The following is a 14,570-nucleotide window of genomic DNA, read 5'->3' on the forward strand; positions in this document are numbered from 1 at the left end:
TTATGGATTATTATTCTGCAAATGATTATTCTAGTTTATTCGGTATGGGAAATATTTGTCCATAACAAATTAAGAATAAATCATTTATAAAGTATTGAAGAATTGGCCTAATGTTACATGAATAATTGGCAGGTTCTTTTAGCATCACAATACCTGCTGTAATACGTATGGAATATTGTTTTAAACTAAACTTCTGTGTGTGTGTGTGTGTGTGTGTGTATACGTGTATGTGCGTGCGTGCATGTGTGTGTGTGTGTGTTTGTGTGTGTACATGCGGGCGTGTGTGCGTGCGTGCGTGCGTGTGCATGCGTGTGTGTGTTTGTGTGTGTGCATGCGTGCGTGTGTGCATGCGTGCGTGTGTGCGTGCGTGCGTGTGTGTGCATGCGTGTGTGTGTGTGTGTTTGTGTGTGTGCATGCGTGCGTGTGTGTCCCTCCTCCATCAGCACCACCTCCTCCGGACGAGGAGTATGAGGAGGACCGCCTCCACCAGGAGGAGGGGGAGGAGGGGGAGTCGGGGGAGGAGGGGGAGGAGGGGGAGGAGGAGGAGGAGGGGGAGGAGCACGCCTCCTGTGGAGCAGAGCTCCCCGAGGAGCTGCAGGAGGGGGGAGGTGGGGGCCAGGAGGGAGGCCGGGAGGAGGAGGAGTCTGCTGCCCTGCCCGGGACCTCCCCCCCCAAGGCCCCGCCCCCCTGCGTCCCGCCCAGGAGCAACAGCGGCGACGGTGAGCGAGACACGTGCACGAGACACAACGAGTGCACGAGACGAGACACGTGCTCGAGAAATAACGTGTGCACGAGACGAGACACGTGCCCGAGACGAGACACGTGCACGAGACGAGACACGTGCACGAGACAAATACGTGCACGAGACAAAACACGTGCACGAGACGAGACACGTGCACGAGACAAAACATGTTCATGAGACAAAACACGTGCACGAGACCAAAACAAGTGCACGAGACAATAGCACGAGACAAGACACGTGCAGGACCATAGGTCCACCAAAGGCCAGGTAGTCCCCCTGCGGGGAGGGGGGGGACAGGACCTGGTGGGGGGGGGGGGTGACCTGGGCGAGGTCGAGGGGGGGGGACCTGGGCGAGGGGAATGTCTCTGAAGGTTCGTCATTAATCGTCTGGTAGAGAATAGAGAAACTCTCCTTCCATTCACTTCCTCTCGGCTCTATTCAGAGTTCGTCTCTGGCTCATCAGAACGCTCCCTTAACAGAGATCTCTGTTATCACTGAGCAGACAGTGAGGCGTTCTGCTAAACGATGCTACAGGCAGACTTTGGGGGATCGAACCCAGAAACTTTCTGCCGGGAGAGGACCGGGTAGCCCCGCCCATTCTGCCGGAGATTTGAGTTCGCCCTGCAGAAGGGTCTGGAGAACAGCAACACGTGTCTTTCTGCTTCCAATAAGTTTTTGCGGGAGCCAATCACCAAGCTGGCTTTTCCCCCCGGCGCGCTATTGGCTGGTTTAACACAATGACGACAGGGAAGCGATGGCAAGCAGCCAATCGCGTACAGAGTCAGTTGAACTAGGCCCGTTGATCACGCCTCTGGTGCTGAAGGAAATGACAGCAGCTTCCTGGGACCAAGCTCAATCTAGGTCAAGCTCAATCTAGCTCAATCCCCCCCCCCCCCCCCCCCCCGTGCCCCCCCTGCCCCTCCCTCTCCCTATGTTGAAGTTCCTCCTCTCTCCTCCCAGATTCAGGAGCCATGTCGCTGCCCAACCATCTCCCCCCCTCCTACGTCCACAAGGAGCCCATCCCCAGACCCCAGGAGGGCCTGGCCCCCAGCGTGCTGCCCCTCCGGGGGCCCCTGTCCACCGCCTCAGGGTCCCCCCACCTCGGCACCCTGCTGCACCCCGCCGGCCCCCCCACCAGCATCATGGAGGAGCTGCAGCGAGCCTTCGCCTCCAAGAACCGGCAGGAGATGTGAGGAGGCCCGACGCACACACTAACGCACACACATAAACACACACACTAACGCACACACATAAACACACACGCTAACGCACACACACTAACGCACACACACACACTAACGCACACACAAACACACACTAACGCACACACAAACACTTACGCACACACTAACGCACACACACTAACGCACACACATAAACACACACGCTAACGCACACACACTAACGCACACGCATAAACACACACGCTAACGCACACACACTAACGCACACACATAAACACACACGCTAACGCACACACACTAACACACACACTTACGCACACACTAACGCACACACAAACACACACTAACGCACACACAAACACTTACGCACACACTAACGCACACACACTAACACACACACTTACGCACACATTAATGCACACACAAACACACACACACTAACGCACACACACTAACGCACACACACTAACGCACACACAAACACACACTAACGCACACACAAACACTTACGCACACACTAACACACACACACTAACACACACACTTACGCACACATTAATGCACACACAAACACACTAACGCACACACACTAACACACACACACACACACTTACGCACACACTAACGCACACACAAACACACACTAACGCACACACAAACACTTACGCACACACTAACGCACACACACTAACACACACACTTACGCACACATTAATGCACACACAAACACACACACACTAACGCACACACACTAACGCACACACACACTAACGCACACACAAACACACACTAACGCACACACAAACACTAACACACACACACACACTAACCCACTCACAAACACACACACTAACGCACAGACAAACACACTAACGCACACACCTAAACGCACAAACACACACAGAGAAACGCACGCACACAAACACAAACTCACAGAAAAACGCACACACCCAAACTCATAATCAAAAACGCACACACACAAACGCAGACACACAAGCGCACAAACACACACACAAACGCACGCACACACGCACATGTCTGCTTACAGCAGCCTGCAGGCTAATGTGGGCTTTTTGGATGAAATGTATTAATTGATCAATTACTCTCATCTAGTTCTAACGACATCGTGCGCTCCCCACTAGTGGAGTGGCTGACTCATATTAATAGAGAGTCGATCGTTTGGAGCCCATTAGGGCCGCTGGTGTCACTAACAGGGTTTAGTCTCGGTGCCTTGCTCAAAGACACACCGGCACTGCGTGCCTCCGCAGAGGAAGGCGCTGACCTCAGGACCCTCTTAGATGTGTTCAGACGTCGGCTCACATTAAAGTCTCCCTCCCCCACCTCCTCCTTCACCCTCTCCACCACCTCCTCCCTCTCCCACCTCCTCCTCCATCACCTCCTGCTCATCCACCTCCCTCTCCCCCAACTCTTCCCCCTCCCCCCCCCTCCCCCTCCTCCTCCTCCCCCTCCACAGCGTCCACGACGGCAGTGAGCTGGCCTCCCTGCCGCGGCCGTGGTGCGGCGGCGGCGACGGGCGGCTCTCGCGCTCCTGCAGCTCGGAGAACCAGCAGCAGCAGCAGCAGCAGCAGCAGCAGCAGCAGCAGCAGCAGCAGCAGCAGCAGCAGCCGCAGCAGCACCACCACCCCTCGCCGTCGGGGCCCCGCGTCAGCTTCGGGGGCCTGGGCCTGGGCATGGGCCTGGGGCACGGCGGGGGCCACGGCATGGGCCACGGGTCCGGGGGGGGCGACTGGCCCCGGAAGGAGGCGGAGGAGAACAAGGAGAACATGAGGCTGGACCAGTGCTTCTCCAACACCTCGGGCCTCCCCAACGACCTGGAGGAGTGGAACGACTCCGTCATCTCAGGTGAGGCGGGGTGGGGGCGGGGTGAACAGGGGCCGCAGGGTGGGGCGACGGAAGGCCTGAAGTCGACCCCATGCAGTGTCGACTCCTCACCCCCCCCTGGGGGTGAGGAGTCGACACTGCATGGGGTCGGAGGTTCCATTCCCATGGCAGGGACGTGTGTGTGTTCGTGGTACGGTACGCTTGGGAGGAAAAAGGCGAGCCGATGTTATGTCTTTGCATGGTTCGAGTGCTTCCCACACGGAATCAAACCCACAGTGTGTGGGAGTGTGAACCACACACACTGTACTGACGCTTTAACAATTATGGCACCAATGGTACTAGTGGCCCTCACCTGAGGAAGGAGGAAATAACAAACCAAGGAACCGATTGTTGATGAAATAATGTAATTATTTGAATTGAATGACGGTCATCAGGTTATATGGAGCAGGCAGGGGTCAGGCAGTAAGGACGACCACAGGGTGCGGACATTGGGGAGGGAAACCAGTTCCTCGCACTAATCTCTTGTTTCTCTCTGTGCGTGCGTGCGTCCCCACCAGGCACCCTTCCTCGCCGGCTGAGGAAGGAGCTCCTGACGGTGAAGCTACGGAACCGGCCCAGCAAGCAGGATCTCGAGGACCGCAACATCTTCCCGGCCCGGACCGACCTGGAGCGCCAGGAGATCCGGCAGCAGATCGAGATGAAGCTCGCCAAGTAAGCCGCCGCCGCCGCCGCCGCCACCGCCACCGCCACCGCCACCGCCACCGACGCTTCAATCAGTTCAAACTTCAGTTATAAGGGGGCACCTAACAATAACGAAATGAGTTCGACAAAATCGCAAAATCACAGAGACACAGTCAGAGGTGGAGCTAGACAAAAATATTTATATATTTATATAAATATATGTATATATATATAAATATAAAAATATTTAAAACTATATATACATATATGTATAGATTGACAGCTATTGTGCGTAATCGACAGAGAGAGCCGATATGTGTAGATTGCATATCGTAATGTATAACAGCACTGTGGTGTCACAGAGGCATTTCTTCGTCCGCGTGTGAGCACCAGGTTATCGTGCCCGGGATTCCTTCCGTTCCCACGGTTGAAAGGGCAACATTGTGAATGAGTGTGAGCGTGATAACTTGGATCCGGGAAAGGTTATTATTATTGATGGATTGATAAGCCATTTTAAATGTGCTTTTTCACACATACATGGATTAACGAAACCACAGAAAGAACTTCTGCCGGAAATACTCAATGATTTGTGTAACGTCATCATCCATTATGTATGCCCCATGATAAACACCAGGCCATGGTCTATCGGGTCATATAAATAGCAATAGCAAATGGAAAGCCATTTCCTGGGGGTATATTTGTTTTCATTCTGATTAATTCAATCATCATTCATACATTTCATCTAGGGGTAAACAAAAGTAACAAGGTAATCTAAAGAAATGATTGACTCTGCAAGTATCGTGATACCAGCTGAAATAACCAACATGGTTATTAATTAATGCGAGGAAGGGATCAATCAGCTTTTATCTGAGACACTGCTCCCCCCAACGCTGCCTGTGATTGGACAAACGACAACCAATCAGGGACTTACCTGTGGCCTTGACCCTGAACTCAACCTTACCAGTAGGTCACATGACTTCTATCCCAAATCCATCCCTCTACACACAGCACATGCAATGTGTTTATTAAATATAGACCTACTGTGTGAGTCCCTTGCAATGTCACGAGGAGACCCCTTGTTCAGAATGACCTCGTGTTGCAAAAGGAAAATAACCAAAATAAAACCGAAAAATAAGAAAATGGTACAACCAACAACATAATGCGATCCATTCTTTGCGATTGTAGCTCTGGGTGTTTTCATAGAAAACAACCACATGTTCTGCTGGGAGGCACACTAGTCCCATGCACAGGCGAGATGTTATTCCCGGCATCACAAGACCGGCCCCGTAGGACGGGACCGGGCCGGTAGCACAGGGCCGACCCGGTTCCCATCCCTGCGCTTCACACAGTTGCACCACAACCAGAGAAACGCATGTTGTGTAACGACTCCCGTTCCAGGAAGTCGCAGCAGAGCGCAGCTCCGACACCCACGTCTCAGCAGCGAGAGAAGGAGATATATAAATACTGTCCGTCTCCAAGGCGACCGATGGTGTGAGCGGGAATCTATTTCTGGCGCGTCTGGCTGTGGTTTTGTCGGAGAAGCGCGATGATAAAACAGGAGCGCAGCGTTAGTCGCTGAAGGCCACACAATAACCAGAAGCATTTCACACGGCCCGGGCTGAGGCCAGGACACCTTACGTGGAGGGATTCAGGGGTAAGGCTTGCAGAGCCGTTGCGTAAGGACGCCTGGGAGTCTGGGAGAGAGAAGCTTCCAGAATTATGGAAGGTGTATAGGAGCCAAGCTGTAGCGCCTTTACTTTCTTTTTTAAGGATCTTTTTTGATTGTGTTTTTGATCTCATCTTATGTCATCTACTATATTTACAAATGATCTCACGTTATTTTAGATGATCCAAGATGACGTTATCTTATCTTATATATCTTACCTCACCCCAATTACTTAACTATGCTCTCCTCATCTTATGAGTGGCTCATGAGTCAATATGCATCCATAATGAAAGACACACACTGAAAAAAGAAAGGAAAACGTTTTCAATTGTAAACGATGAGTGACCCCTGCTTAATTGATCGTGATTGGGTCCTGCTTAATTGATCACAGGAGCAGGACACTAAATAGAAACACGATAGGAACATATCTCTCCACCCTCTCCAAACCCCAAGTCCTTGGGAACGTCAGGATCCAAGCTTAGAGTGCAGTAGAGTTACACCACAGTGACCCATTTACACATTCCTTCACTTGTTGTTTTTTTCACACCAATGAAACAACAATGGCCTGTTTATTTATTTCCATGCTTCCAGCGCTCTTCTTTACCAAAAGCGAGTTGTTTATTCTTTATTCCCCTTTCCCTTCACTGCCGGGAGACAGAGCGAAGGAACGTTATGAGGACGCTATGACATGTCACTAAAACGTCGTCCCCGCTTGAATTACCATCGATGACTGAAGGGTTCTCAAGGTGACGGTGATCGCACGGGGACGGCCCTCTATAAAACACCATGTACCCGGCACTGCGGGTCTACGGCGCGTCCCTAGATCATGTTTATCGTGACACGTCGTCCCGTCCTGCTCGGGGAAAGGGAAATCCATTTCTAAATATAAAACTGCTGCAGTCAGTGGCGGAGAAGGGGACGAAGGCGCTCACAGCAGCAGTAGCAGCAGCTCAGTGAGGTTCATTCCCCGGGGACCCGTTTCAGGGAGACACCGCAGCCCGTCACCTCCTCGAGCCCCCCAGCTTGGACTCAATCTCCCCCGCAAGGGCAGAACCCCAAACAAACCGTACCGCAAACATGGACGGGTCCGGAGGACTGATGGCGGATTATGAGGGGGGGGGGGGGGGGGGGTCACAAAGAGAGACGACCTTTCTATCTTTAGCCCCGTGCCCAACCCCCACCCTCGCCATGCGCTCCTCGCCGTGGCTATTCTTAGCCCCCCCGAGACTGTTCAATAATGCATTTTCACGAACCCACATCCATCCATCCACCCACCGCCCCCGCTCTGCTGAAGCCTGTTGTGGGGGGGGGGGGGGCAGAGAGAGGAGGGGGATGCTACTGTAACTAGGGAAGAGCGAGGCAGAGAGAGGCAGCTGTGGACTCCGTTCAGAGAGGCTCTTTGTTTAGTGTTTTAGGTAAGAGGAGAGACTGCTGTCTCTGCCTCCCACTCACTCCCTCTCCGGCTGGCTTTGGCTGACACAGTTGGGAGTTTATGTTCACTCTATAAAAATAAGAATCTTGCTTTATGCATCGGAACAGTGGGTGACAGCGATGATATGTTGCTGCCGTCTGGCCCGCTTCATCAGCCAGCTGTTGGAGACTGAATGCGTGTTATGCATATCATTAGAGTGACAGAACGATAATTCTGTTCATATTTCAGAACTGTGCTTGTTAATGGTTGGATGATGGTAGATGAGAGAGGGAGATGGGAAAGAGAGAGGGGGGGAGATAGCGGGTGAGGGAGAGAGATAGAGATGGAGATGGATAGAGTGGGAGAGAGAAAAATAGAGAGAGAGGAAGAGAGAGAGAGAGAGAGAGAGAGAGAGAGAGAGAGAGAGAGAGAGAGAGAGAGAGAGAGAGAGAGAGAGAGAGAGAGAGAGAGAGAGTTAGATGGAGAGGGAGAGATAGAGGGTTAGATGGAGAGGGAGAGAGGGTTAGAGAGGGAGAGGGAGAGAGAGGGTTGGAGAGAGAGATCTCATCATAAAAGACCTTCACTTCCTCTAGAGAATAAATAAACAGGGATGTTGAATGTCTTCTCTTCACACCAATTTTGCTCCATGAACTGCATCTAAACATCCCGGGTTTCAACAGAAACATCTCAACATCTGGGGCATCAAAAATCTGGGGTGTTAGGAACTACAACTCAACATCTGGGGTTTTAAGATATACATCTCAAACGTCTGGGTTATTAAGAACAGTCTAACCTCTGGAACAGCTTAGAGCAGCACAGCATATACAAGAAACGTGCTCTCATCTCACGTTTAAACATAGAGGATGGAGAAGTCCCGTACTGTAGAGAGCAGCACCTAGCAGGAGGTGGGGGGGGGGGGGGGGGGGGGGGGGAAGACGAAGGCTTCTGTGGTGAAGAATCGCAGGGGAAACTGGTTGTTGCTTAGCAACTCAAAGACCAGGTCAATAACACAGAGGCGCGGGTCCATCTGGACTCGGGGAGTGATTCTCCATTTCATCTGTTGCAAATTTAATACAGTCACATCTGCTGGTCTGCATTCTCCTGCAGACCACACTGGGAGGGCTGCCGCTAAATGAGCAAGATGGACGAAACACTATCGTGTCTCTTTGCTCTGAATCGCACTCTGCATTGAAAAGCACGCAGATGCTTACCGCTTGTGCCGTAGCGACAGTTTTATTTTAGTGAGCAAAAAATCGCTGAGTGAGTTTTATTAATGCGTGCTATTGTCACAAGACTTCATTTGAGAATGATAACTAAGTGGTTTCCAAGCACTTTCGCTCTTGAACGTCGATTTACTCAGATTCACTAATTGCCTGCCGGTGTTTGTTCTATGTTGCCTACATGAGAGGCTGAGGCAATGCTGCCAAAACGCAGCTGTATGATCTTAATAAATATTATATATATACATAATGTACAGAAGTTGTAGGAACTGCAGCAAATTATCAATTGATGGATGGATAGACGGTGCAAAGCATCACGTTTGAAGGGCGGCATTTGTCAGCGGTAAACCAACTTAATATGTCGAAGGCCATTAGTACGACCCACCTGGTCAGGTGGGCAGTCTGCAGCTCAGAGGGTCTGACCTATGGCTTTCGTCTTTCAACTCTCGACCACTACAAAGCTTAAGCTGTGTAACCAGAGGACTACAAACAGTGTTGGGAGTGGAGGGCGGGGGGATTCTGCTCCATGGCCTTTCATTTCTAAAGCATGTCCTGTTGTGCACTCTCTATCAATGATTAATAAAGGCTTTGAATAGCATGAAGCTATAGGACAGCGATGCAAGAGTGGTGATGGAAAAACAAACACGTTCAACCTTTACGATCAAATGTGTGCCTATTTAATGGGATACAAAGGATAGGGCTAAGGTTTCGTTTAACATCCACTAATTATGCTGAATCGGCAATCGGAATGGTATTAAACTCGGCCGCGTGTTATTTACCGAATGCTGCATAGTGGGCAGCCAGTGTGTTGTTATGCCAGTGCCCACCGTATCATCATCATCCCAGGGAGATGGGGATCCCGCGGATTGAGTGAAAGCCTCCTAGGCCCCGCCCACTCCGCACTATGCAGGCGGTAGCTAGGTAGAGTAGCGAGGGCGCACCCGAGCCGCGCATCACGACGCCGCTCTTCAAAAGCGCGTGTTCTCCTCCAGCGTAGGGCAGACAAACACTCCGTCCGTCTGCAGTGGCTCCGCACAGCAGCGCTTCTCCGACACCGCAGCACAGCCTGGCATGGTGCATCGCGATCGCGGAGAATAATTCACACAGCAGCCAGACTCTTTGGAGAAGAGACGAAGGAACAATTAAACGGAGGAATTGGCGTTTATCGTCGCTGATCCAGATGTGGGGAGCGCCTCTGCCAAAGCACCACAGTCGGGGTTTGGATGCGAGATGGAAACGTAGGGGGATCCTCTCCAGAAAACGCACAGTGAAGAAAGTGAGAGCGGGGTGTAGGATAGGGCAGTGAGCCAGTCGGTGAAATGGTTCAGAACGTGGTTCTGGTGTTTCTCCGCAGGCGGCTGAGCCAGAGACCGAATGTTGAGGAGTTGGAGAGTCGGAATATTCTGAAACGTGAGTTTTTACCTGGGCATATTTATAATTTATTTCCCAAACTGAATAAACTATCACCGCCGGATATCTATGCATTGATCCTAGATTATACAATAATAGAAATGATATTGCCAAAATGTATTGTCTCAGCTGCCAAAGCACACCAGACTGTATATTCTAGTTTCCATGTACATAATAATTAAATATAGATGCACACAGCCTACTTTTTTTTTTTTTAAATATCATCCATCATTTAGAAATTAGTTAAAAGATTCATGCCTCATGAATTGATGATTAAACCCAGGGTTGTGGGCTGAATGCTCTGCAGGAACAGTGGTACAGGCATGTTGACAGGCTCACTGATTTGTTCCTCATTCCTGCTCCCCTTCAGAGAGAAATGACCAGTCCGAGCAGGAGGAGAGGAGGGAGCTCAAGCAGCGGCTCAACAGAAAGGTAAAGCACTCCTGGTGTCTAGTTCACCTGTCTGTCATCGATCCTTCTGGACGCAGTGTCAGCCTTATGTCTGGAGCTCTCAGTAAACACACTAGACGTGGAGGTGCTTCATGCCTTGCACTGTTCCCGCTCCTAGAGCGCCGCCTGAATTCCCTCACAGGATTAATAAAGGGTCTTCTTATATTATCTTATAAACTGCACTTGCAGGGGGATGGATTTGGATATTTTTTAACTTTAACTCAAATAACAATGGAGATGTCCTCCATTCGAAAACAATTTCCATTTCCCAAAAAGATCCTGAGCCAAACCAAGAGGTGGTCCCGAATCTGTTTATCGGTGGGCCCTCTGCCCCACAACCCTCCCTCTCCCTCCCGCTCTCCCTCCTCCCGGCCCTCCTCCCGGCCCTCTCCCACCCCCTTCCGCTGCCCCCCCTCACGCGTCTCTCGCCTCCCCATCCAGCTGAACCAGCGGCCCACTGTGGACGAGCTCCGGGACCGCAAGATCCTGATCCGCTTCAGCGACTACGTGGAGGTCGCCAAGGCCCAGGACTACGACCGCAGGGCCGACAAGCCCTGGACCCGGCTGTCTGCCGCCGACAAGGTGGGCGCACACTCGACCCCACACACACACGCACACACCGACACACAAACAGACACACACGCACGCAAGCAGACATGGTTAAAGGGGACATTAGTCTGTTATCATAAGGAAGTTGGTGACTTTTCAATAATGTAAACTCATCAATACACACAAACACACATACCTATGCAAGCAGGCATGCACACACATGGATAAGGGGAAACTATTCTGTGGCTATGATAAGCAGGTCAGGGACTTTTCAATAATGTGAACTCATCAAAAGGGAGTTGGGCTAAACTCCCTTTTTGATGAGTTTACAATAAAAAACGCTTACTCAGGAGATCCAGATTTTTTTCCCTTTCAATAAAGTACACTGGGGGAGTATAATTAACTGAATGCACGTACTAATCTGTTGCCCAAAGTGAGTTTGAAACGTCATCTGTATCCTAAAATACTGTTTTAAACAGTGTTTGGTTCTGAGTGATTCACCATCACCGATCCCAGCGTGATCACTTCCTAACGCTAATTGTTACTCACACTCCGGGTTATGCATCAACCTGCCTAACCTTCGACTCCACCGACGGTATCATCCGGCGCATTCCACGCCTCCGCTAACCTCCCCTGTTGACGCCGTCTGCTCTGTGACCCTCTGCTGCGCGTTTGAACCGAGCACATCCGAGTTGTTTTAAACACAAAGCCCCCCCGCCCCCCTGGGTCCTGGCCCCCCGCCCCCCTGAGTCCTGGCCCCCTCGCCCACAGGGGCCACTTCAGGGAGACACTCGTGTTCATGTGCCTCCTCTCCCCGCTCCGCAGGCCGCCATCCGCAAGGAGCTCAACGAGTTCAAAAGCACGGAGATGGAGGTGCACGCGTCCAGCAAGCATCTCACAAGGTCAGTACGCTCGGAGCCCAGGGAGTGGGCGCCGCATGCGGCTGGGAAGAATAGGCATTATCGCTGTGTCGCACTCGGTTATTCTGCTGCTATTCCGGGGCTTTGTGGCCGGGCTAATTATAGCCCTATACCGTACTCACGTGGTGGAGAACCTCTGTGGCAAAGATAGACCGACGGGCTATAAATAGAACAGCAGGGGTATGGGGGAAGGGAAAGGGGGGGAAGGGAGAGAGAGAGGGAGGGAGGGAGGCAGGGAGGAGGGAGGGAGGGAGGCTGGGGATGGATTATTGTCGAGTCAATGCTGCATATGCGGCTACAATAGGCGACAGCATAACCCCCGGTATCCTTGGGAACGGGGTTTGAGGACGTGTCGAATGACACCGAGGCACCGCAGTACTGTAAGTGACCAGCAGGGAGGACAGTAATGGGCGTGCTAAAAATAGCTCCTCGGCCGAGTTGATTAATGACGGACACGGTGCCGTGACGTCGCCAGCAGTTTCTCACAACGTTGCTCCCCCTTCCGTCTCCCCCCCCCCCCCTCCCCCTCTACCCTCTCTAGGTTCCACCGGCCGTGAGCGAGTGTGCAGTGAGGGGAGGAGTTTCTTCTGTGAAGGAAATGGTGAACCTTGGGCCGCGCGGCTGTCCGGAGCTACCGCCGCCGCCACCGGCGCCGCCCTCTCACGCGCGGTGGGGGACTGTTTTCCACAAGGAGCCTGGAGCCCCTTCGACGGTCGTAAGGGTGTCTTCCCGACGTTCCTTTTCCAGCGCCCGGGGGCCCTGCCCAGCTGGGGGGGGGGGGAGGAGGGAGGGTGTGGACAGGGTATTGGGGGGGGGGGGGGGGGGATGAGGGTGGACAGGGTATTGGGGGGGGGGGAGGGATGACGACAGGGTGTGTTGCCAGGAGTCGGGGGTCTACTGTGAGCCCCGCCCGTTGGAAGTCTGCCTGGAGCAAAATGAACATGTGGGGGCCCCTGGGAGCCCCGCGCCCCCCGCTGGGAGGAGACCCCGAGGAGCGATCGTGTCAGTGTTTTCTTTTCCTGTTTTCTTTTCTTAGTTTTTCTAAATTATTATTATTATTGTTACAATGAACTCATGGACTCATTCTGGCAGTGTGAACCTGTATAGAGGGAGGGGGTGGGGGCTGTGTGGGAGGGGGGGGGGAGGTTGTGCATGTGACCAGCTTCACCTTTTTTTATTTGATGGGGCCGTGCAGTGTGGAGGGGGGGGGGGGTTGATATTGGCTGTGTGTGCAGTGTGTCCGCCTGGGGAGGGATCTTAACACCGTCACTGTTAGAGAAAAAAAAAGAACCCACCTTTGTAAGCACTACTTGTCCTTAAAATACAAGGTCTTTTTTTAACGATGGCTCGTGGTCTCGTGTTTTGTGCCCTACCCTACCCCCCCCCCCCCCCCCCCCCCCCCCTTGCCGTGGGACATGTCGGTGCTTTAGAGAGCCCTCCTCACTGTGAGTCAACCAGAACGGGATGTTTAGGCAGAAAAATAATTTCATTTCTATTTACGTCGCGTCCGTCGGGAGGTTCCGAGGAAGGAGAGGTTTTTATTGCTCTCGCAGCGTTCACACACAAGGTCATCTTCAGTGTTTAACGGACCGCAGAGGAAAACCCACCGGGAGAACACTCCTACAACACACTCCTACATCACACTCCTACAACACACTCCTACAACACACTCCTACAACACACTCCAAGCTCCATACTGACAGGAAAAACGGTTTAAAACATTCGAGAACTCATTACTGACATCAAGCATCACTAAAAACCAAAAAAAAATTAAATAACAATAATATGTTAATAAATATGAATAGATTAGAATAAATAAGCACTCTAAAAACCGAGCTGACATCCCTTCAATCTCTACCACTACTTCAAATTGGATCCGAATCAACAAACAGGGCTGCAGAACGCAGCGCCTTGGTAACGAACACGTTGGTGGATTGCCTTTAAAAAGCGAGCGCTCCGCTGACGGTAACCGTGGCGACGGTCCGGGGCTGGAGATCAGAACAGGGCGGTCTCCGGCATGAACAAAGACTGGAGCCCTCGTCGAACGCTGTGGATCTCCTCCTCTTGCTGAGACGAGGAGACAACAACACACAACAAGTCACCCTTTGAGTCAGCACCACGCGCACAGCGTGCAGACAGACAGACAGACAGACAGAGGTGCATGCAAATACACACATAGATACATGATGCATTTGTATACGTCTGTGTAGATGTATATGCACACATATACATACCTGTGTATGTATGTGTGTAATTACATACACACAGTATATATAAGCATGTGTGTGTATTTCTCTGTGTGGATGTATATACACACAGACACATACGTGTGTATGCATCTATTTGTGTAGGTACATACCAACATACAGTACATGTGTAGGTATATTTGTACATACACACATAGATACATGCATGTGAATGTATGCTTCTATGTCAGTTGAGAAGTGGGGTTGGTGCACTATGGGATGGACCAGGGGGGGGGGGGGGGGGACTCA

The 14,570-nt window shown here is 51.7% G+C and overlaps 2 protein-coding genes across 7 annotated transcripts in view; one reads left to right on the forward strand and one right to left on the reverse strand.

The window, feature by feature from the left end:
• Window positions 1–539: 539 nt before the first annotated feature.
• phactr3a (phosphatase and actin regulator 3a) lies at window positions 540–12,847 on the forward strand. Its single transcript, XM_030351705.1, has 9 exons — window positions 540–719; window positions 1,703–1,931; window positions 3,401–3,789; window positions 4,326–4,479; window positions 10,101–10,156; window positions 10,527–10,588; window positions 11,048–11,188; window positions 11,981–12,057; window positions 12,617–12,847. Exons 2-9 carry the CDS (start codon window positions 1,714–1,716, stop codon window positions 12,630–12,632), a joined length of 1,113 nt encoding a protein of 370 aa, XP_030207565.1. The 5' UTR covers window positions 540–719; window positions 1,703–1,713; the 3' UTR covers window positions 12,633–12,847.
• Window positions 12,848–13,564: 717 nt separating this feature from the next.
• The window catches only part of sycp2 (synaptonemal complex protein 2), a 29,842-nt gene continuing 28,836 nt past the window's right edge, over window positions 13,565–14,570 (reverse strand). For all 6 annotated transcript variants that reach the window (XM_030364919.1, XM_030364928.1, XM_030364910.1 and 3 more), the window contains exon 47: window positions 13,565–14,142. In XM_030364919.1, coding sequence (XP_030220779.1) covers window positions 14,071–14,142 — 72 coding nt within the window. In that variant the 3' untranslated portion in view covers window positions 13,565–14,070. The remainder of the gene's footprint in view (window positions 14,143–14,570) is intronic.

The sequence above is a fragment of the Gadus morhua genome, chromosome 1, assembly GCF_902167405.1.
Source record: "Gadus morhua chromosome 1, gadMor3.0, whole genome shotgun sequence".
NCBI classification, from domain to species: domain Eukaryota; kingdom Metazoa; phylum Chordata; class Actinopteri; order Gadiformes; family Gadidae; genus Gadus; species Gadus morhua.